Here is a 21141-nt window from a genome sequence, read left to right as displayed (position 1 = left end):
ACAATATATTGTTGGAGACACAAAGGAAATAGAAATCGCATCTGTGTGGTTTGCTCCCACTGCCAGTCCAGGTGGTTTGGGTAATATGAGTGGGTGCCTTTTGTGCTCGGGGAGCATTGTTTCATAATCTGTCCATTGTACAACAGTCATAACAGCCAGAGTGCACCTAACAACAAGTTTGTGATCGCTGGGTCGTTCTGTTATTTCAATGTCAGTGTCAACTGTGGAAGCAGTGCAGGCTGTAAAATCCTCCTTGGTTACAATCCCAGTGTTCAGGGGCATGTTACAGTATCTACAAGTCAAAAACATTACATATCATTCATGCTACTGGGATTTTTTTTTCTTTTTTTTTGTTCAAGATAACAAGCGCAAAACCTTTATTCACGTGGCAAAATTCAAATAATAGATTATATGGTAGGTAAATGATTAAGCAGGTGGAGATTAAACCTCCTGAATAATGTTTGCAGAGGAATAAACCAGAAGGGTAAAACCATAATCGCTGCTCAGATGTTTGAAAAGAACAAACACCCAGTTAGGTTTATTCAGAGCAACGTGCTGCAAAGGCCAACACTTTGGTTTTTCTAAAAATATTAACAAAAGTACTTGGACTCAGAAGCAATTGTAACAAGGCGTTACCAAAAGTTAGAGATCGTGCTCATTTCTTCTGTTAGCTTATTCCAGTTATACCTGTTTGAAGTTCAAATCATCCCAATTTTAGCAGTGTAAATAAATCTGAGAGAAAAGTTACATTTTACACATTTTTAAACAAAGTAAAGAAAAGAGAGACAAAATGTATTTACTGTTAAGTTATTCTGACAGCTTTAAAGTGCTTAATAAATTCATCAGAACACTACCCAGTGTGAGGTTTGGTTAATATTTAATTCACCAGTATACACAAGCTCTTTGACTGAAATCATAAATTATTTTAGTTAATTATTCACTGATTTACAAAAAAGGAAAAGAATAAGCCACATTATTATTTAAAGTAATAATAATAATAATAATTATTATTATTATTATTATTATTATTATTATTATTATTATAAAGAACTAAAATATTTGTGGTTTCCTGATTTTTTATTTATTTTTTTGTATAGGTGGTTTAATAAATTTGTACTACAGATGCGCCTGAGCATGTGCAGAGGGAGTGCAATGTCTTTTAGTGTTAAAAGCGTTAAAACCAGCCCGTGTTTCAAATGTCCCTGGTTTTCCCTCTAAGACGGGTTTAACTGGGGAACAATCATTTTCCTTACTGAGCGGATTAATTATATTAAGTTATATTAAGCAGAAAGTCTTTTGACTTTAAGTGGGGAAAATATGAAGTGAAGAGACGTATCCACTAGATGGCACCAGAGCTCATTAAAAACACTATGCGCTTAAGTTTTTCAAAACAGTATTAGTTTTTTTTTATTATGATTTTATTTATTCTTTTTTTCTCACTGAAATCACAGAAAATAACAGCTTCAATTTTACTGACCCCCTCATTTAAATATAACTTGGCTCTCTACTTAAAAAGAGAATCGTCCTTTACCTTGCTGAATGAAGACTTTGGCATGACACAACAGAGCCTCTATAACTCAAAGTAACTGCTTCAGCATAAGCAGCATTCAAGGCAGTGTTTGGCTTGTTAGTGGGAGTTTCAGTGCCTTGGACAACGCAAAAAGTCCAAGGCCTTTTAAAATACTCTCCTCCCTGGTGTCTTCATTACTTGTCTCCTCATTATTCTATTTTATCAGTCCAAGAGCATGTTTATTCATCCTTTTCCTTCGTGCCCACACTGCATTTCCGTTTTTCTTCTGCACACGAGATACTGTGAGAATCTTATGTGACGAGACGTATCGTCTGACTGTGCTGATATTTATTTACGTGTGTATTTATGTATTTTTACTTGGTTGTGGGTTTATTGTCTTGCAGATGCTTCACTGTGTCCCACAGAGCTGCACTGAGAAGCAGACCTGTGCTCGCTGCTCATTGGGCGGACGTTGCGCTGTGTCATCATTTCTACCCTCTATTCCTGGATGGAGGACAGCGTTGTCAAGGTGTTACGTTTAAGAGGCTCTTCAGCTTATGTGGGATATGGGTCAACAAAGGTGGACTCAACTTTGCAGCTCTATGTGTGTGTGCACAATTCATATATATATATATATATATATATATAGATAGATAGATATTTGGCACTCAATCTGTCTTTAATAAATGTGTGAAACCATCATATCACACAGTTTCGTTTTGGTTTTCCCCATTCCGGGCTGTTCGTGAAAAGTCATGTGATGATGTTTTACTACCACCACCGTTGGTTTGTTTGTTTGTTTGTATCATCCATCCTCTCCATATTTCCTGATATTTCGTGTGTGGATGTGGTGGCAACCAGGTGCTTCTGCCAGGCACAGGCTGCTTCACCAGTGATAGAAGACCGAAAAAAGACTGACGCAGGCAGAATTCGTGAGACCCGCAGGGAAAGCCCTTGTTAACTCTAATTACTCCCACTTCGCCAGAGTTCAAATTCATTTAATCCAAGCTGCACCGTGGGCACATTAGGCCAATTAAAGCGCTGTTCACTTGCCTCGGTGCACCTTGGCTGAGGTGTCTTGATAATGACCCGTTTGCTTGCTAAATGTTTGTCTCTGTGTGCACACGGAGACCTTCTTTTTCTCTTTTTTACGAAGAATGAGGAAAAATGAATTTGTCATTACACTTCTAGGCAAAAAGGCCTAAACTGGACCACAGCAAGGCTTTCAGAGTGCGCTAAGGCCTGCTGTCAATCCTCTTATATTGTGCCTCACTGAAAATGGATTAGTGAGTAACACTGGCCCCGGGTCACTTTGGAGGGATTTGATTGAATGGGCCTGTAGCTGACACTGACCTCCTATACTAACATACTAAATCATTTCCCCTTTAAAATATCACAAAAACAAAAAGTTGTAGTGTTTGGGGGAGGAAGCTGTATTTTTATTTTATTTTGGTTTTTTCGGAAGGAGGAGTGCAGGGTTTAAAAAAAACTTCGATCTGGAATACATCTATTTTTCTTTTCACATTTAAACGCTAAAGAAAAAAAGACACAAGTGGGTTTGCGTCCTTTTTTAAGAGATATGTTGCCTGTGAACAGAGCTGTTTGTGGAAACGCGCAGGAACCTTCAGAGACTCTGACTGCAGGACGTAAGTAGCTCTCCAGGGTGCTAAAGTTGTCTCCACACCCCCATCCAGGCGCTTTTCGTGACACTTTCAGCCCGTAATCCCCACACGGTGACCGGGCTGTGTCTTCACCAGAGCGACACCGGGGCGAACGGGTAAAGGTTTCGGGGATGGTCAGTTGGCGAGTGTGTGCGGAGACAGAAACAAAGATAAAAGAAAAGAAAGAACGCAGATCCGAGTGGGTATCTGTAAGGTTGTCTCATCGGACCCTGCAGTTGTCCTGATGCAGACATGTGGTGAGTACTCCAGTTGTGCTTAAACATCTGAACGTTCAAATAATACTGGGCAAAATGGGGACTTGTGTCTGTATCCCGGTTTGCAGGTGTCAGTGATGTGACTGGTAACTGATAGTGAACGCAAGGCTTCACTATCGTGGCCACCGTGGGAGGACAATGCAACATTTTGCTCCAAATTTCAGATGGCCGCTGTGGGAGTCCAGCCATCCGTGTGTGCCCGTAATTAAAAACAGACACACCTTACCGGCTCTGCCCTTTTATAACTTTCTGTTATGGGTCCTTCTGGGAGTGCTGACGTTCCCTTGCTGCGTCCGCTGTTTGATATTCAAAGTGGGGGTCCTGGGGCCCTGGAACTGCGACCCTGTCTTTTACAAGGCCCTGCCTGCTGCGGCGGCCAGGCTCGCCGTGAGCAGGATAAACGGGGACGCCGCTCTAGATCTGGGCTTGAAAATGGACTTCATCATCCTCCAGGAGCCGTGCGAAACCTCCAAAGCGCTCACGGCATATATTTACTACGAGGGCATAGCAGACGGACTCGTTGGCCCCACCAATCCCGGATACTGTGTCGCAGCGTCTCTGCTCGCCAGGAACTGGGACAAGGCTCTCTTCTCATATGGTTGTGTCGCCTATGAGCTGGAGAGCGCCACAGCATACCCAACTTTTAGCAGGACAGTGCCGTTTCCCACCGACGTGTTGTTCGTAGTGTTGAAACACTTCAGGTGGGCCAGCGTCCTGGTGGTGTCATCCAATGAGGACATCTGGATAGACACGGCTGTGCGGGTTGCTTCTGCTCTAAGGAGCAAGGGGCTTCCCGTTAGACTCGTCGGATCTATGGGCATGAATGAGACGGAGGTGGAGAGCACGATGAGGAAGATCCGGGACGCAGGAGGTGTCAGGGGTGAGTGTGTGAGGAAAACAGTGCCCCAAAGATGCTTATATGCAGTCTATGGAGGGACAGGAGAAAAGCCCCCAAGGTATAATCTGTGCTGTGTTAAAGTTGTGAAATGGTGCTATGCTTCTAAAGCACAAAGGCTCTGCTATGCATTTATATTTAAATCAGCAGTAAACCACAGCAGAGTAAAGAAGGAGCACACCGTTCTCTTTCTCTGGTAATGAACCTTTATCTGTTTTTTCCCTCTTACTGAAAATATTCTTGAGCAAAGAGGGGATTTTTCCAAGAAAAAGACATTTTGTGTGCTCAGTTTAGTCAAATGAGGTCTCAAAATAACAGTTGCCACTGATTTATTAATTTGTTTATTTATTTTCAGTTCAATTTTATTATTAAATCACAAAAGCAATCACCTAAAAGCACTTCATATTGTAAGGCAAAGGCCCTATAAAGGCCTTTGCCTTATGGCTACCCCATCTGCTTTGAACTTTTGTTACAAAACACTGGGAGCAGACATTATTTGACAGGAGAGCAACTTGCAGAATAGCAAATACCAAACCAATAGATCACCCAATCAGAGTATTCTCACATCCCTGCTGTACTCCATCACCTGAGCAGGATCCCATTTTCATAACTCAGGTTTGACCTTGTGCTTAAAGTGAAGAGTGGCACCAATTTAATTAGTCTGTTTTTTTTAAAAGACTTTTATTTTAATGGGTTCGCCAGAGAGTTGACTAGAAAAGTGACAGATAGGAAGATGCTGCAAAGGTTTCAGACATTTCCTCTTAAATTTCTGGCACATTTACTACAGTTAAGATATTTCACACTCTCTCCATTTAATAAAAGTAAGGTGCTTTTCCCAACACTTCATTTGTTCATAATGATCCACATATATCCATAAGGAATTTGTTTCTTTGCTCTTTATTTCAGTCATCGTTATGTGCATGCACTCAGTCTTGGTTGGAGGTGAGCAGCAGGCTACTTTCCTCCTCAAGGCACGCAAGATGGGTCTGACTTCAGGGAAGTATGTGTTTGTGCCCTACGACGCTCTGCTCTACAGCGTGCCCTACATGAACGTCTCCCACCTGCCTCTACAAAACAGCAGTAGCCTGAGAGAGGCCTACGATGCTGTGCTCACTATCACAGTGGCCTCTGAGCCACTGTCCTTCAATGAGGCATTTGCTGCGGCCAAGTGGAGCAAGGAAGTGACGCTGCCCGTGGAGCCAGAGCAGGTAGGAAGCCAATTCAACTGACGCTTTTCTTTTTTTTTGGACTCACAGTGCCCTCTTTTTTGTTATTCCATTGCACATTGTTGCATATCATGACATATATCGGTGCAAGAGCTCAGCCATTAAACAGTTATAATTTTTCCTACTGTCTCCGCATGCATATTATAGAAAAGCGTCATCACATGCTTTTATTAATAATATATGATTTTGTATATTAATTATAAAATATCCCTTTTAACAGTTGTAAATGACTGAAATGCCTGTCATGTTTTCTGTTACAACCCTGCTAAGCCTTCACTTGAACCTGCAGGTTCACCCACTGTTTGGGACCATCTATAACAGCATCTACCTGCTGGCCAAGTCCATCCATAATGCCAGGAAAGCAGGCATGCAGCTGTCAGGGTCAAACTTAGCCTACTTCAAGCGGAACATCACTTTTAATGGCTTCAACCAGGAGGTCAAAGTGGACACCTCTGGGAGTGTTAAGACCAACTACGTTGTCCTGGACTCTGACAACAGGGGCAGCAAGCTGTACCAGACCTATGTAGTGGACATGACATCAGGGGCACTCCGTTTTGCGGGGAGGTCCATAAATTTCCCCGGAGGGTCCCCTCCTCCCTCTGACTCCAGCTGCTGGTTTGACCAGGGCGCCATCTGCACAGGAGGTATGAGACTCTGGTGTGTTTGTGTGATGGGGTGCGTGTTTACCCAAGTCTACATTTTGCCATTTATCCATCATTCTAATGTATACCACTGTGGTCCTTAGGTGTGGAGGTCACCTACATCATAATAGCGTTAGCAGTCATCTTCTCCCTGGCTGTTGCAGGGCTCACAGTAATTCTCTATATCAGGTAAATATGCAGTCTTTTTTTTTCAACGAAGCCTCCCACTTCCAAGCCTATATTCAGAGATTTGAAATAGTGTGATCTATACCATGTGGTATGATGTGGGCAGTAACTAATATCAGCTCCAGAATCACATACAATTATGCCTCTTTGCTTGAGAAGACATGTCTCATGTATAAAAGCTTGAGAATTAGAAATGTACTTTTAACTTAGAGCTCATCCCGGGATTAAAGACAGTCAGACACACCAGAAGAATCTATTCGAAGAACTATAAGCATTCTCCTTTTTAAGATAAAATGGTGAAAATTTGGGTTTGTTCAAGCCACTATTATTTTTACTTATTAAGTCATAACAGCAGGGAATATAGAATAGAATAGAATAGAATTCAACTTTATTGTCATTGCACATGCACAGGTACAGGGCAACGAAATGCAGTTTGCATCCATCCAGAAGTGCTTTAGTGATATAGATATATTACAATATATATTAGCAATAATATAGATATGCAAGTATATTACAGAAATGGGTCTATTGTGGTATGTTATAATGTACACGGTATGAAGTATGTTGTGAATATTCTATAACTATAGGTATGTACAGGCTGTAGTGAGTACAATATAAATATACAATATAATATAAATTTACAATATAAATTTGTAGCAAAACAGAAGAAAACAAGTTACGTTTTTCCAGATGTAGACATTTGAGGGAGACATCACTACTTCCCCCGTATCGTTTCTGAGATAGTTTCAGGGAATTTGTTGTGCGTGTGCACTGCGGGTGTTCTGTGCTGTTTACCTATTGTAAAATCACTTTGGCAGGCGGAGACTTCATCAGATCCAGCTGGTCAGAGGTCCCAATCGGATCCTCCTGACCTTAGAGGATCTCACTTTTATCAACCCTCAGCTTAGCAAAAAGGTAAGTCATCACTAAATTAGGCTAAAGCACACCGTTCCATCATCTGTGCGTTTTCCACATCGTCACATTTAATGTCTGCCAAGCACAGCATGGCTCTCATTTCTAATAAATCTTTAAATATTGTTTGACGTCATGCAGAAAATCACTTTAGAAGATCTGAGCGAGTCCAGGAGCGCTCTGGAGGAGAAATCTGCAGACCCCTCACACTCTGTGAATAGCATGCAAACAGAAACTCATGAGACCACCAATGTAGCTGTGTACGAGGTAAGCTGAGTTTACATCAAATATTCACTAAAGCTTCTTAACGTAAGCTGGTGAGTAAGTGAGGAAGGTAAGGGAGATCCTTGTGTAACATAAGCTAATGTCTGGGCCAGTGACTCAAGATGCTTTATATACAAAATTAACACATTTCAGGGGAAGGAGGTTGGCTAAATAAGAACCCTTTATGACTCTATCAATGCAAAAGTTTAATTTCCAATAATAATAATATCATGCTTTTGCATTTAGGGCGACTGGGTTTGGCTGAAGAAATTCGAAGAGGGCCACTTCAAGGAAGTAAAACAAAGCACCTCCAGGATTTTCATGAAGGTACAGCAGCATGTCCAACTTGATGTCACTTAAATGCATATTAATATGCCTCAGGAGGCATGTTCTGCTTAACGTGTCTTCAGATTTTTACAGATTTTTATGACAATTTGTGGAAGTGAGTAATCAGAGAGCAAGTTAGGGTTAGAGTCAGAGGACTGCACATCAAAGTCAGAGTGAACTCTATTGTCGTCTCAGCCCTGTATGGATATACAGAGAGATGAAATGTGATGCTCCAGCATACACAGAGGGCAAATAGCAAGACACTGTGCTCTGACACCGCTATATATATATATATACAATACAAAATACAGTATATACAAATATACAAAATATAAATGCAAAATACTATATGTTATCAAATGGTACAAATACAAATATAAACTATACAGTGTTACTGTCATGTGTCATTTCAACACAATATTTAGGTGACATGTGCTCTCCTGTGTGACCCAATGATGAATGAGGAAAAAATACTGAATGTGTAACTCCTGCAAATATTAAGACTGAAAAATGTGTAGGATTTTTTGGTCATCTTAACAAACTGCAGCTACTTTTCTCAGATGAAGGACCTGAGAAACGAGAATGTAAATCCGTTCCTGGGCTTCTTTCTGGACTGCTCCATGTTTGCGATAGTGACGGAGCACTGCTCGAGGGGCAGTCTGCAGGACCTGCTGAGGAACGAGGACGTTAAACTAGACTGGATGTTCAAGTCCTCCCTCATGCTCGATCTCATCAAGGTGATCAAAAGAAAAGTCTTTTAGAAAAGAACCGTTTGCCATTTTTTAAAGGGAAGAAAACAGCAAGAGTATTATTAAGTGTTTTTGGTTGTTTCTTTATGATTGAATCAAAGTGTTATTTGCACTATCGTTCTAGGGTATGAAATATCTTCACCACAGGGACTTCCCCCACGGCAGGCTAAAATCTCGAAATTGTGTGGTAGATGGCCGTTTTGTCCTCAAGATTACTGACTATGGCTTCAATGAGCTGCTGGAGTCTCAGAAAGCTCCTTTAGAAGAGCCCCCACCTGAAGGTGCTGTTTGCTCTGCTGTGTTTTACACTCAGTATACTTTATTGAAACAATGTCAGAATCTAAATGTTTCTTTGTTGTACTTAGATCTGTTTTGGACAGCACCAGAGATTCTACGCGACCTTGCAAATTCTCGCAAAGGGACATTTAAGGGTGACGTGTACGGTTTTTCTATCATCCTTCAAGAGGTGGTGGTGAGAGGGCCACCGTACTGTATGCTGGGACTGCCACCTGAAGGTGTGTATTCACCACAGAATATTCAAAAAATGAGTTATTTATTTATTTAGTAAGGAGAAGATGGAGATATCTGATTTTGGTTTGGCTGCCACCAAAAGCTGTCTTTCCACTTCAAAGTCAGTTAACAGTGTGTCGGGATAAAAGTAATGATAGTTTTGTATTCTGTAATTTGTTTTTAATTCTGTTTAGTGTCAGTTAGTCTCCCGTTTGATTTCTTTCTTGTTTTAGTTTAATGTTCATTAGTTTTAGTGTTGGATCTGTTTTTTTATTATTATTGTATGGAGGGCGTGTGTCAGACGCTAGATTTCGGAAAATCCACAGAGGTTTTGAAAGCATTTGTACGGTGGCCCTGAGAGGCCAAACAGACTGCAACTTAAAAAAACATCAGCAATACGAAAAATGCTGCAAAAGCACTCAAAACACAACGGAAATAGGAAAAATGACAACGGAAATCAAAGGTTTATCAGGGAAATGTACATATAATTTTATCAAAATAACAAACAGTAAAAGTATATTACCGCTATATTTTGACTTAAGTTGGTTTTCCAAGTTCACAAAACTGTTTCAATTATTTTTAAATTTTTATTTAAGTTTTTATTTAGTAGTATTATTTTTTATTTCACTTAATTAAAATGTTTGTTTCACAAACAGCTTTAGTTTTTAGTTTGATTTTAGGCACCTATTAAAACTTTGGTCTTTATTCATCCCGTGTTCTCCAGAGATTATCCGTAAGGTGAAAAAGCCTCCTCCCATGTGCCGTCCTACTGTGGCTCCAGACCAGGCCCCGCTTGAATGCATCCAGCTGATGAAGCAGTGCTGGAGCGAACAGCCCGACCGCAGACCGACCTTTGATGAGATCTTTGACCGGGTTCGTTTTTGCATCTTTACTTCATCTAAACTATTTGAAGAGTTCTATACATATTTGTTTAACTTGACGCCGTATTTTTCCAATAGTTCAAGCTAATCAACAAAGGTAAGAAGACTAATATCATTGACTCCATGCTGAGGATGCTGGAGCAGTACAGCTCCAACCTCGAGGATCTCATCAGGGAGAGAACAGAGGAGCTGGAGGTGGAAAAGCAGAGAACGGAGAAGCTGCTGTCTGAGATGCTTCCACCGTGAGCCGACACTCTCACACAATCCTGGAAAATAAATGTACCCCTACTCCATGATCATCATGTTCTTCTTTCTTTTTGTTTTTCTATTTCTGTCCAGTTCTGTGGCAGAGGCCCTGAAAACCGGTGCCACAGTGGAGCCAGAGTTCTTTGATCAGGTGACAATCTACTTCAGCGACATTGTGGGTTTCACCACCATCTCCTCGCTCAGTGATCCCATTGAGGTGGTCGACCTCCTCAATGACCTCTACACACTATTCGATGCTGTGCTCTCTAACCATGATGTCTATAAGGTCAGGGAATAATATCGCCTGATAAACACCCAGTTTCAGAGGTTACTGGTCTGAAACCTTTGACTTCCACTTGTTTTGCCCTTTCACTGAATAAACTTGTTGATTTTGTCCAGGTGGAGACCATCGGTGATGCTTACATGGTAGCATCAGGCCTGCCTAAGAGAAACGGCAACAAGCATGCTGCTGAGATCGCCAACATGTCTTTGAACATCCTCAGCTCAGTGGGAACCTTCCATATGCGACACATGCCGGACGTGCCCGTCAGGATACGAATAGGAATCCACTCAGGTGGGTGTTACAGTCTTTGGAGTCATTATCATCCTGACAAGCTTATCAGGCTGAATTCTCCTCTTCCAAAGATGAATGTGGGTCGCTGAAAGATATTTTAGGACAGGAATCCACATCGTCCGGTCGTATTTATTAATTTAGAAACAGTATATGTTGGCTACTGTGGTGCATCGTACAAAATAACACAACAATTAAAAAAAACATAACAAAACTATGACACAGGTAAATATACTGTGTAGTAAGTATAAGAGCTGCAGTGCTTTAGTCTTGATGCAGAGTCGATGGACAAGCATTAGTTCAGGTAGACACAGGCAGTCACAGCTCATTGCCATGCCAGCCTACATCAGCTGATATGGTTCAGCAGGAAATCCACGTCATAGCTTACAACATAACCCCTCCTAACCCTGCACCATAACCTTACACAACCAATCAGAGGTGCTGCGGGCTGCATCAGCCTGACATGTAGTTGCATTTCTTTGGAGGTGTGCATCGGGTTAAAGTTACCCCGCAGGGTTAAGAGGCATTTCTGTTTACAATATTAAGTTATTTGCTCCTAAAGCAGAATTCAGGCATCATAGTGCACTGTTTAAGCTGCTTTAATTTGCCCAGAGTTGCTGCGCATCTGCAGTCCACTCTGCAACCCACCTCTGCATCAGCCTCTCATTTTCATGTTTAATCTCTCTCATATTTGTTGGTATTGATGCATGCTCTGTTATGAGGTGGGACTCTTAATGCTTCTCTCCAAGTGAGGAATGTAAAACACATCAGATGCTAAAAACGTTCCTAATTGAAACCCTGGCTTTCAGCCTGTAGTTTAAATTAAAAACACCACTATTAACGGACATTTTTCCATGAGTGAATGGAATGATTGGACTTCTGTTGTGTATTTTGCAGGGCCCTGCGTTGCAGGCGTGGTGGGTCTGACTATGCCTCGGTATTGCCTTTTCGGAGACACCGTGAACACTGCCTCTCGTATGGAATCCACTGGCCTGCGTAAGTGCGATCTTTGCTGCATCGTGGCATGTTTAGGTTGACTCTATTGTCTGTATATTGTCTTTATATGCGCTTTATTCACTCCTCAGCTTATAGAATCCATGTAAATATGAGCACAGTGAAGATCCTCCGCTCTCTTAACGAGGGTTATAAAATAGAAGTCCGAGGAAAGACAGAGCTAAAGGTAACACTTTGGGAAGCTCTTACTTATTCACTAAAGGACCGACTGCACAGCTCTGAGTTGTTCTTTTTGTTTCAGGGTAAAGGTATTGAGGAGACATACTGGCTTGTGGGGAAAACCAACTTTACAAAGCCTTTGCCAAAACCACCAGAGATTAAACCAGGGTAAGAGACTGAGTCTTGCCTTTCATTCACTCACTGCACCATCACAACAGCTGAATTTAAAGGAAAATAATGAAATGTGTGCAATTGTCACAATTTGCCATTGAAGTCAGACTCATAAGTCACTTGTAAACATCTTTTTTTAATATATAATTTCAGAAATATTGCTTTTCATTAGTGTTATGCACACATGTAACTTGTGTCCTGCCACTCATGCAAACTGCAACTATCCACATGTTACTTCAGGCAAGACAATCACGGGCTGAACCCTGAGGAGATAGCTGCATACAGGAAAAAGAAAGCAGAGAAAAAGGCTTGACCTTCTTAGTCCATACACAGGAGGTATAGATCTGCATGCCAGCTGGTGTTGTGCTGTAAAGTGCTACCGTGATGAGCTTGTGCGCATAAATTTCCCTTATAGATTTCTGGATCTCACAGATTGCTCGTGGTCTGGCAGTGCCACATTAGTCTTTTGATCTTGTCGTATCTTCTTAAGCAGATTGGGGAAAGCCCTCTTTGTTTAGTGCATTCATTTCAATGTGGCTCGCTGGTGGGGTTTTTTTTTTTTTTTTTAATTTACTGTGTTTGTGGCAGCTCTCGTTGTGTTTTTGTGGATCCTAGAGCACTCCCTAAAAATGACAACTGCACAAATTACAGCCATGATTTTAACACCTTACTCTGTGTCAACTAGGGACAACTGGCAAGAGATGGTGACAGAGGAGATCAAGACTCATTTCCGCAAGGCCAACAGGCAGGTGGACAAAAAGTTGTGAAGGCGAGGAAGAGAAGAAATGTGGAGCAAGCAAAACTAGAGGAGAGGAGAGGAGAAAGCATCAGGAGTAAGCATCCATCCAGATAGAGACAAAGAGCTGGGAGGGGCACACAGAGGACAGAGAGCACCACCCAGCTTCTCACTGTGGCTTAAGGCAGACTTCTTTAAGAGGATTGTCCATTGACCGGCTAATCTGCCTGCAGCCAGCGCAGCAGAACACGATGGTGCTAATGTAATGAGAGTTACCTGCCTACGTACCTGCTGCCAGAATCACAGGGAAGGTGCACCACTCCTTCATGATGGATGCACTTGCTCGCTCCTCTCTGCACTCACCGGCCACTGCGTGGTCACCTATTACAGGGCAATCAGACGCTCACTTGCTGGAAGATTTGAGTGCCCCAAACGCCTATTTCAAAATGAAATGTTATCTTTTTTTCTGATGATTTTATCTGTTTTTAGTTTGTTATAAAGCTCATAATATAGTTGTCGAGACTGTTACTTAGCTGTGGCTGAATCCAAAGTTTGAGGCAAAAGCTGCTACTGTATGAAAATATCAAGATGAGAGGAAAAAAAAGAAAGGGGTCGATCAGTTTTTTTCTACTGTCTTGAAGCACATGACGAAGTACATTTAAGCCCATGCCTACATTTTTTTTTCTTGAAATATTTAACAAGTATAAATAAGGAAAAGTATGACTCATTTTTATTTCTGTCATGAGGAGGAAAATGGCCACTTCCTTTAGTGAAACATGTCACTGTTTCTAATGTGCTCAGTGTCATTGTAATATCTATTATCAGCACTCAAAACTCTAAATACATGAATCCACCTTAATGTTCTGTTTCTGATGAGGTGCTCAGTAAGACGATACAAATAAGATACATGTTAAAAATCAATGACAGACCCAGTGAAAAATACCTCAATGAAGGGGGAAAAATATTATTATTACAGTAGATTAAGATCTCAGACACTTTAAACCTGTAAAGCCTGAATAATGAAAAAAATCAATAAATAAAACTGGAGAGATTATTGAACGTTCTGACGAATTAAAAGAAGACATTGAATATCAGTTTGTATAGACGAGTTTTAATTTGTAACATTTTTAATACATATAACGTTTTTGTGAAACATATTGCTCACTGGCGCACTGTATGCGTGTCGACTGTATATACATCAGGCTTTACAGAGGGAAAAAAAATCACACTGATGACGTAGAGGTCTCAAAAACTCGTATATGAAATGTTCAAAACTTTCTTTTAATGTTTTGTTATGAAAACACGGTATGTTTTTATTCACATCAACCAAACTTCCAACCAAACTGTTATTGTTATTTAGTTATTATTAACACACATGAATTTGTAATCGTGTGTCAAGTGTCACATGGTTTCCTTAAAAGATAATGGTCCCACGTATATAACTTACACATATATATCCAGGACAGTAAGGAGTAACAGATGAGCAGCACCACCTTCTGGTTCAAATTAAAAATTAGCAAGTAAGTAAAATTTTTATCTAAATATATACATACATATATATATATATATATATATATATATATATATATATATATATATAGTGCTTGTCACAGACATAAGAGCCAGAAAGCCCTGTACAAAATTAAAATACAAAATCTGCACAACAAAAATTTGGGAATGAGCCCTGAGCAGATTTTGGGAGGGGGGGTTGTTTGTTTTCTTTTTTAACCTCTTATTCACTTCTTTTTAGATTTTAAAAAAAGCAATACAACAATGCAAGAAATGTCCCTATGTACTGTAGTTTAATTGCGGATTGCATAAAAGTATAAGGGAAAACCTTTAAAAAGTAAAAAACTGAAATAGATACAAAATGTTGTCATTTAGTAGAAACGAACCTATTTTTGATGCATGTTTTTGGACTCAGCCCTGAGTATGAAATAATTTTATATTCACCTGCTGAACAATGAAACACATTTTAGCCGATTAAGAATTTTGCAAATTCTCCCATTGATCACGTCACGTTATTTTTAAAAATAGAAGAAGCATAATTCATGCTCAGTATACAAATCAACAGCTAAGTCAGTCAGCAATATGTATATTGTGTAACTTATATGTTTATTTGTCTTGTATATTATGTAACTGTAATGCAATGTGTAAGATCAGTGTAAATATAAAGTAACTAAATCACTCATTTGTAACACCTTAAAATGTTTGCTGTCTCTTACTCTTAGCAACCACAAGGTGGCGGCATGCTTCTCTGTAGAAGACGCACTTGTGTCTCACAATGAGATTACGTCCTCTCTTATGAGAGGTACTGGTGATTTTTATTGTAGCATTCTTTATTTTTATTTCTGTCCCAATGCGTATTTGACGTGCATGAAACAAAAGCCCTACAGGAATATTGTGAGTCTACGAGGTGCTCATTTATAGATGTTTATTCTTTTGTCAGTCTGCTGTTGTCTTGCAGCTACATCCTGCTATGCGCAAACATCTGGAGATTAAATTCCCCACTCACCATGAGAACCCTGCACTCCAGTTTTTAAACAAAGCAGAGTCTGCGTTGTCAGGAAGATCCCAACAAAAGATCCCACCGGTGTTATTATTTAGGCTAGTAGTGTTTAGAGAAATGGTCCAGCAAATTCCCTTGAGGGTTATCACTGCATTCCAGACCTGGGAAGACTGTTTGACCTTCAGCCAGCTGGAAAGATTGTTATCCTTTAGAGATGTTAACACTAGCATGCACACATTCTCCAGTTCAGCTCCCTATAGCACTCTATCATCCGTATTTGAATGGCATTCACATGGTATTCATTCAGGAGATTCTCAACAAAGAAAAGAGCCACGCACAAATATGTTGTCTTCATTTTTTTTTTTTATTGAAAAAGGTCCACATTAATCACATAAATCACACAATTCCAACAGATTCCTTGTGGAAAATACCTACAGCAAGAAGACGACACGGAAAATGGTTTGCAACTTAAATTAAGCACCAGACGTTTTGCCACCTTTCCCCTGCAAGCTCAGCTCGTGCAGGGGAACAGTTCAGTGCAGACTGGAGGCAAAATGAGAGGGGGAATGAAACGGCACTGTAACAGCTTGTGCATAGATCTTTTTTCTCTTTAAACATTAAAGATATTGCAAAAAAAAAACAAAAACGCACACACAGGTCGTAGCCGAACACATGCAGGCAAAAACAGGATGTGAAAGAGGACTCGTACTTAATATAAGCATGCTGTCTGCTGTGCCGACTGCTGTTTGTTTGTGAAAGTCTTAAAAGGCACGTCCGTGTTCTTTTTTTTAGATTAGTCAACCCAGCATGGTCTTAAGACGAAGACATGTAAACAGAATTGTTCCCTGGGAAAGTCGAATGTTTCTAAGCTCGGATATTCAGTCCACAGATTGTCAATTGGAATGTGCTACTGAGGTAACAATCATACCAAAAACAACACATGCACGCACACAAACTCACACACAATTACACACGTGCACAGTTTCCTGCCATAATTTCACAAATAATAAAGCTACCCACCACGATTTATAAATTTAAACATTATAGCTCATCACGCATTTTGTCCCCTTTAGGTTTAACCACTCTGCCGATGTACAGGATGGAGTTGGTCTTGTTGTCCTTTACCAGGAAAATGAAGGGGTGATCTACGTAGAAGAGTTTGGGGTTCCTCAGCTTCTCAGTACCGAAGATGCTTGTGTCGTATGGGTTTCCTTCGATGTCAAGCTCCAGGGCTGATGCGTGGAAGACGCTGGAAAGGTAGAGATCCTTCTTTCCAGAGATGTTGGACAGGTCAGCCTTGGCTTTGTCCACAGCTTCTGTCAGGCCCAGCTCAGCCAGGTGTTTCTGCAAAACACAGATGAAGTTGCTCAGCGCTCTGGGTTCACAGTAATATTTTCTAACACTCCTAAACGTTACATTGCATTTGAGCCATGCAATGTGCAAACATTTACCTGCAGGTTGTGGCTGACTTCCACTGAGATCTTAGGCAGGGAGATGGCTACGGCTCTGTTCTCCATCTTGCTGAGCCAAGTGTCCACCTGCTTCCTTGTCAAGAGCTTCTCCAGGCGCTCCAGGGGCTCCAGGTGATAGGGCATGATAAGGATCATGGAGGCCTGTTTCTGGCCCAGAGGCATGTTCAGCACAAAGAGTTTATTTTCTGTGTCCTCGTAGAAATCATAAAGACCTGAGAGAGGGGCAGACAAAGCAGATCTTATCACGTGTGTGTACTTGAAGGCAGGGTGGCTGATCAGCTTCTGGAGACATAATAAGATCAAAAAGAAAGATGAGAGAGAAACTCACCTGTGCGGTGCATCATGGGAACTCCGACAGTAAATGAGCGAGTAACCAGGAAACCACGGGTGTCCACCATTTTATCGTGGAATTTCTCCTCCCAGTGAGCTGTGAGGGGGAAAAAAAGACATGAGGTCATGAATCTGCACAGGCGCCTGGCCTCACAAAGAGCTTCAGTCAGGCGTTAACGCCATACTCACGCTTGAAGAACATGGCGTTGACGATCATGGCTCCGTCTGGGTTTTGCACGTCCTTGGTGACTTCGGGCAGCTTGCCGCCTGTGGACTTGGCCGCCCACTCGTTGATGGAGTTCACTGCGCTCCTCTTGTCCCTGAAATTGATTTTGGAGTGGTCGTAGTTGTAGTGCTTCTTGCTGTTCTTCACAAACTCGTCAGCGAAGGACACAGAGCTGGGGCCGTAGAGGCGGTTGTTGATTTTCCAGGTGGTGTTGCGTGTCTTGGCGTTGCTCACCTGAGAAAAAGTGGCACATGTACGTCATTAATTTGTGATATAAGGACAACTCGGAGTCTATGCCTGTGGTGAGGGTGGTGGAATTATGAAACAAGGGAAGCTCCTTACCTCAGTGAGGAGCTCTGATAGGCCTGCGTGCAGATGCTCATCCTTGAGTTTGTCAGCGCTGAGGACTGTTTTCACCTGGGAGGCAGTGGAGGCTTTGCCACCAAGAGCCACCAGCCCCAGAGAAGAGGCCACCACCACAGGAGAAATGATGATGTTCTCTGTGTCTTTCTCCTTTGCCATGGTGTGGTAGAGGCTAAAGTGAAATTTAAAAAAAAAAAGAATAAATATGCATATATTTATATATAAATACAGAGAATAATACTTTATGTTACAAGTGCGGCAGAATCAATAATATACAAACCTGAAGGCCAAGTTGGCGCTTTTATCAGCCAGGGTGGTGGCGTGGGTGCTCAGCTTCACATCCTCTGCAGAGGCCACCAAGGCCAGCAGACAAAGGCCTACAATGTTAGTCATCCACATCCTGTCTGTCTCCAACAGCAGCTGCAGCACTCTGTGAAGAGGAAGCAAAGAGAAAGATGATGACATTATTACTTAAAAAGAAGAAGAAGAAGAAGAAGAGCATGTTTGTGATATTCAGAAATGTATTCATTTATTAAAATATATCTCAGAAAGAAAATGCCAAGGAGCAGCCTACACTTGGGCTGTGGAGCTGTGGAGGCAGGGCAGAGTTGAGCCAGCCCACTCAGGAGCTGTGGAATGTCCCTAGTTTGAGGGAGACATGTTTCGTGCCACGTCAGCAGCGACCGCCGCCTGAGCTGAACAGCTGAAACTCGACGTTTACTTGGAGCGAAGCTGTATCTCACCTCTCCGTACACATTTTAAGTGATGCAAATGGTTAATAGTGTCTCCTCAGATGCGAGGATCAGAAATCATCACGAGACATACAGTGCAGACTTTTTTCATGTTGCCTGCAGAGAAAGAAAAGGGCGTATGCCTGTGGGCTGCACCCAAATCATCCCATCTCTGGTTCAAACAATGGGCTGAATGCACAACCTCGGGCTCTGAATAACCAGCTGCACTGGCATACTGTTTCTCATGCAGACTTATACTGCATCTGTTCCTCTGTGATTGCATGTTTGTGATACCTTGAGATGTTTTCATTTCTGCGATTTTCATTCTGAAAGACAAGAGTTGTATGTAGTAATCTCTGTGGAGTAAGGCAGTGAGAACATATAGGCAGATTCTCATGGAGAGAAACTCTATGCAAAGTACAAAATCTAACCTCTCTGTTCTAGTTTCAAGTTTTCAACCACTAGAATTTAAACATTAAATATTAAGCTGCCATTCTAGTCAACCCACCACTCATTTAAGATGAGGCACTTTTTACTGGCTGTTTCTCAACCCTGGAGGGGGGGAAGTACTTTCATTCAGGCACACTACTTTCCTGCAAACCTTTTTTTTTTGTTTGAACTGAATGCATTTAAACTGTTGTCAAAGTACTGACATGGAAGCAGCAAAAAGCCTGCACCACCCTGCCAGCAGCATGACAACTTTCAGCTCTGATAACAGGTCAGGATTTGTTCCCCCCTAGAAACCGAAGAAATACAAGAAGTATTCTCTGACAAACAGAGGAATCTCAGCAGCAGCTTTCAAACTGGTTAAAATGGAGGGTAGCTGAACTGCAGCTGTAACACACGAAAACAAAGCAGTGCATTCAGTCGCCGCATTCCTCCCTGCGAAACAAAGACCGTTATCTTCTGATCCTTACCTGGCACAGATTATCGCAGGGTTGCTTCTCCGAGCTGTGTCCGGTGGAAAGCGTGGCTGTGACAGACTTCCCTGGCTCTATATATCCTAAAAGAGAATTTTCTAGAAGTTGGGAATGGGATATTCAAATGAGGGTGTCTGTGTTTCCTCAGGAAGCTGGGACCTGGGACGTCCCCTCTTGAAATCACAGGGTGGGATGAAAGCTGTGCCGACTGAAGTAAGTGCTGGTCCTGGATCAGACTTAAAACTTTCCCACAATAGGCTACTGAGTAGAAAATCTGAATCCTGGTCAGTCTTAAGTTTCTGCCTCAGTCTCCTCTGTTCTTAACACTGCTTGCTGACTCAATCTTAAACTGTAGTTTCATCACATGATTGGAGATAAAGATTAAGCTGCCATTGACTGTGAATTAAATGATTGTTTTGCATGCATATAAATACAGTGTTAAAGTTCTTTTTGCACTCTTTGGCATTTGTGTGTATGAGCTTCTCTTCAAGTATGGAACACCACCATGCTTCAAAACAGTCTCAGCAGGCAGGATGTTACTCAGTAAGCATTTTTACTCCAGACGTTTTCAGAATAAAAGCTGTAACTTGTTCCCTGGCTGTTGTTAAGATGTTGCTTAACTTCGCATGGAAACATCCAGAAAGTTTCATGCAGCAGTATTCATGCTTCCCCAGAAGTTGCAGGAGCCTCAGCCCTACCCCCACACCCACACTGCCACGTCTTTCCAACTCAGCTGCTGATTGCAGGGTAGCTACTAAACGATGGGGGTTGTCTGGAAGACCACTGATGTTTAAAAAAAAACAAAAAAAAACAAGCAGGATCTGCTTTCTTCGGAAAGAAAAGTTTCATAAAACTGCTGAGCCTTTACTTTAGCACGCAGATTAATGTTATTGTCTGTATTGTGATCTCAAAATCGCACATTTACATTCACAGGATTATCTGTCTCCTGTTTCATCTCTAAGGAATATACAGAACTGAAACCTGCCTCCAGTACAAAGAAAGAGATTTCATGCTATAGCTTTGCTTATGCAGATCATAAAATATTGATCTGAGTGTCTGACACTGCAGGACTAGTTGTTCTCCAACCAAAGGAATTCCATCTATCACTTGACCCCCCTCCCATTGCTTTTCTTTTACTGCTCTCTGCAAATTGCCCTGACATGCCAGCTGATGAGTGGCTTGACTTTTTTTAGTGATGTGTTGGGGGAGGCATCTAGAACTTTCTATGAAATTTTGAGGGACAAAAAAACTCCACAACCCACTCATAGCCATGTTTAGAATCTCACAAGCACCTGAAGCTGAATTACAAACAAGACTACCCAACTAATGAGCTCATTAACAGTTTTTACAGCCCACCCCACCCCCATGTATGTTTGTCCTTCTGAAGGCCCAGGAGTGACAGTTTATACTGACATTCCTCAGCACTCGAGTTCAACCAGAGGCCAATTAATCAAGACTAAATCATTAAGATAAAAGTGCTTTCACTGTCTGCCTTGTGTGGTAGAAAGGGACATGCATAAGAAACGATGTGGGCAGGAAACAGTTACCTGCTGTTCCCCTCACAGTGCCTCATTTGTGTGGTCTAAATATACACCACGTGTGTGTACGTGTCTGTGTGAGCACGCAGAAGCTTCCAGAGCTTTTCCCAAACAACAT

General features: G+C 41.5%; 2 protein-coding genes across 6 annotated transcripts; one reads left to right on the top strand and one right to left on the bottom strand.

The window, feature by feature from the left end:
* Positions 1–3584: 3584 nt before the first annotated feature.
* Positions 3585–13053, top strand: gucy2f (guanylate cyclase 2F, retinal). The gene is made up of 18 exons (XM_039598198.1): positions 3585–4326; positions 5248–5549; positions 5857–6211; positions 6313–6397; positions 7213–7309; positions 7448–7573; positions 7817–7897; positions 8458–8634; positions 8771–8927; positions 9012–9161; positions 9881–10029; positions 10116–10279; positions 10377–10569; positions 10683–10857; positions 11752–11850; positions 11940–12034; positions 12110–12195; positions 12884–13053. Exons 1-18 carry the CDS (start codon positions 3585–3587, stop codon positions 12963–12965), a joined length of 3315 nt encoding a protein of 1104 aa, XP_039454132.1. The 3' UTR covers positions 12966–13053.
* Positions 13054–15786: 2733 nt separating this feature from the next.
* serpinh1b (serpin peptidase inhibitor, clade H (heat shock protein 47), member 1b) lies at positions 15787–19640 on the bottom strand. Of its 5 annotated transcripts, XM_039598170.1 has the most exons (8): positions 19483–19636; positions 18860–18891; positions 18115–18264; positions 17814–18006; positions 17435–17705; positions 17244–17342; positions 16895–17127; positions 15787–16787 (listed from the first exon to the last, which is right to left on the bottom strand). In XM_039598170.1, the coding sequence occupies exons 3-8, from the start codon at positions 18231–18233 to the stop codon at positions 16485–16487; spliced, it is 1218 nt and encodes a 405-aa protein (XP_039454104.1). In that variant the 5' UTR covers positions 18234–18264; positions 18860–18891; positions 19483–19636; the 3' UTR covers positions 15787–16484. The 5 variants fall into 5 exon arrangements, with proteins under 5 accessions (XP_039454104.1, XP_031614325.1, XP_039454103.1 ...); XM_031758465.2 differs by lacking the exon at positions 18860–18891 and having other exon boundaries at positions 19483–19640; XM_039598169.1 differs by having other exon boundaries at positions 18409–19637.
* Between the last annotated feature and the right edge of the window lie 1501 nt (positions 19641–21141).

Source organism: Oreochromis aureus, linkage group 14 (assembly GCF_013358895.1).
Source record: "Oreochromis aureus strain Israel breed Guangdong linkage group 14, ZZ_aureus, whole genome shotgun sequence".
NCBI lineage: Eukaryota > Metazoa > Chordata > Actinopteri > Cichliformes > Cichlidae > Oreochromis > Oreochromis aureus.
This window is presented reverse-complemented; position numbering and strand designations above follow the sequence as displayed.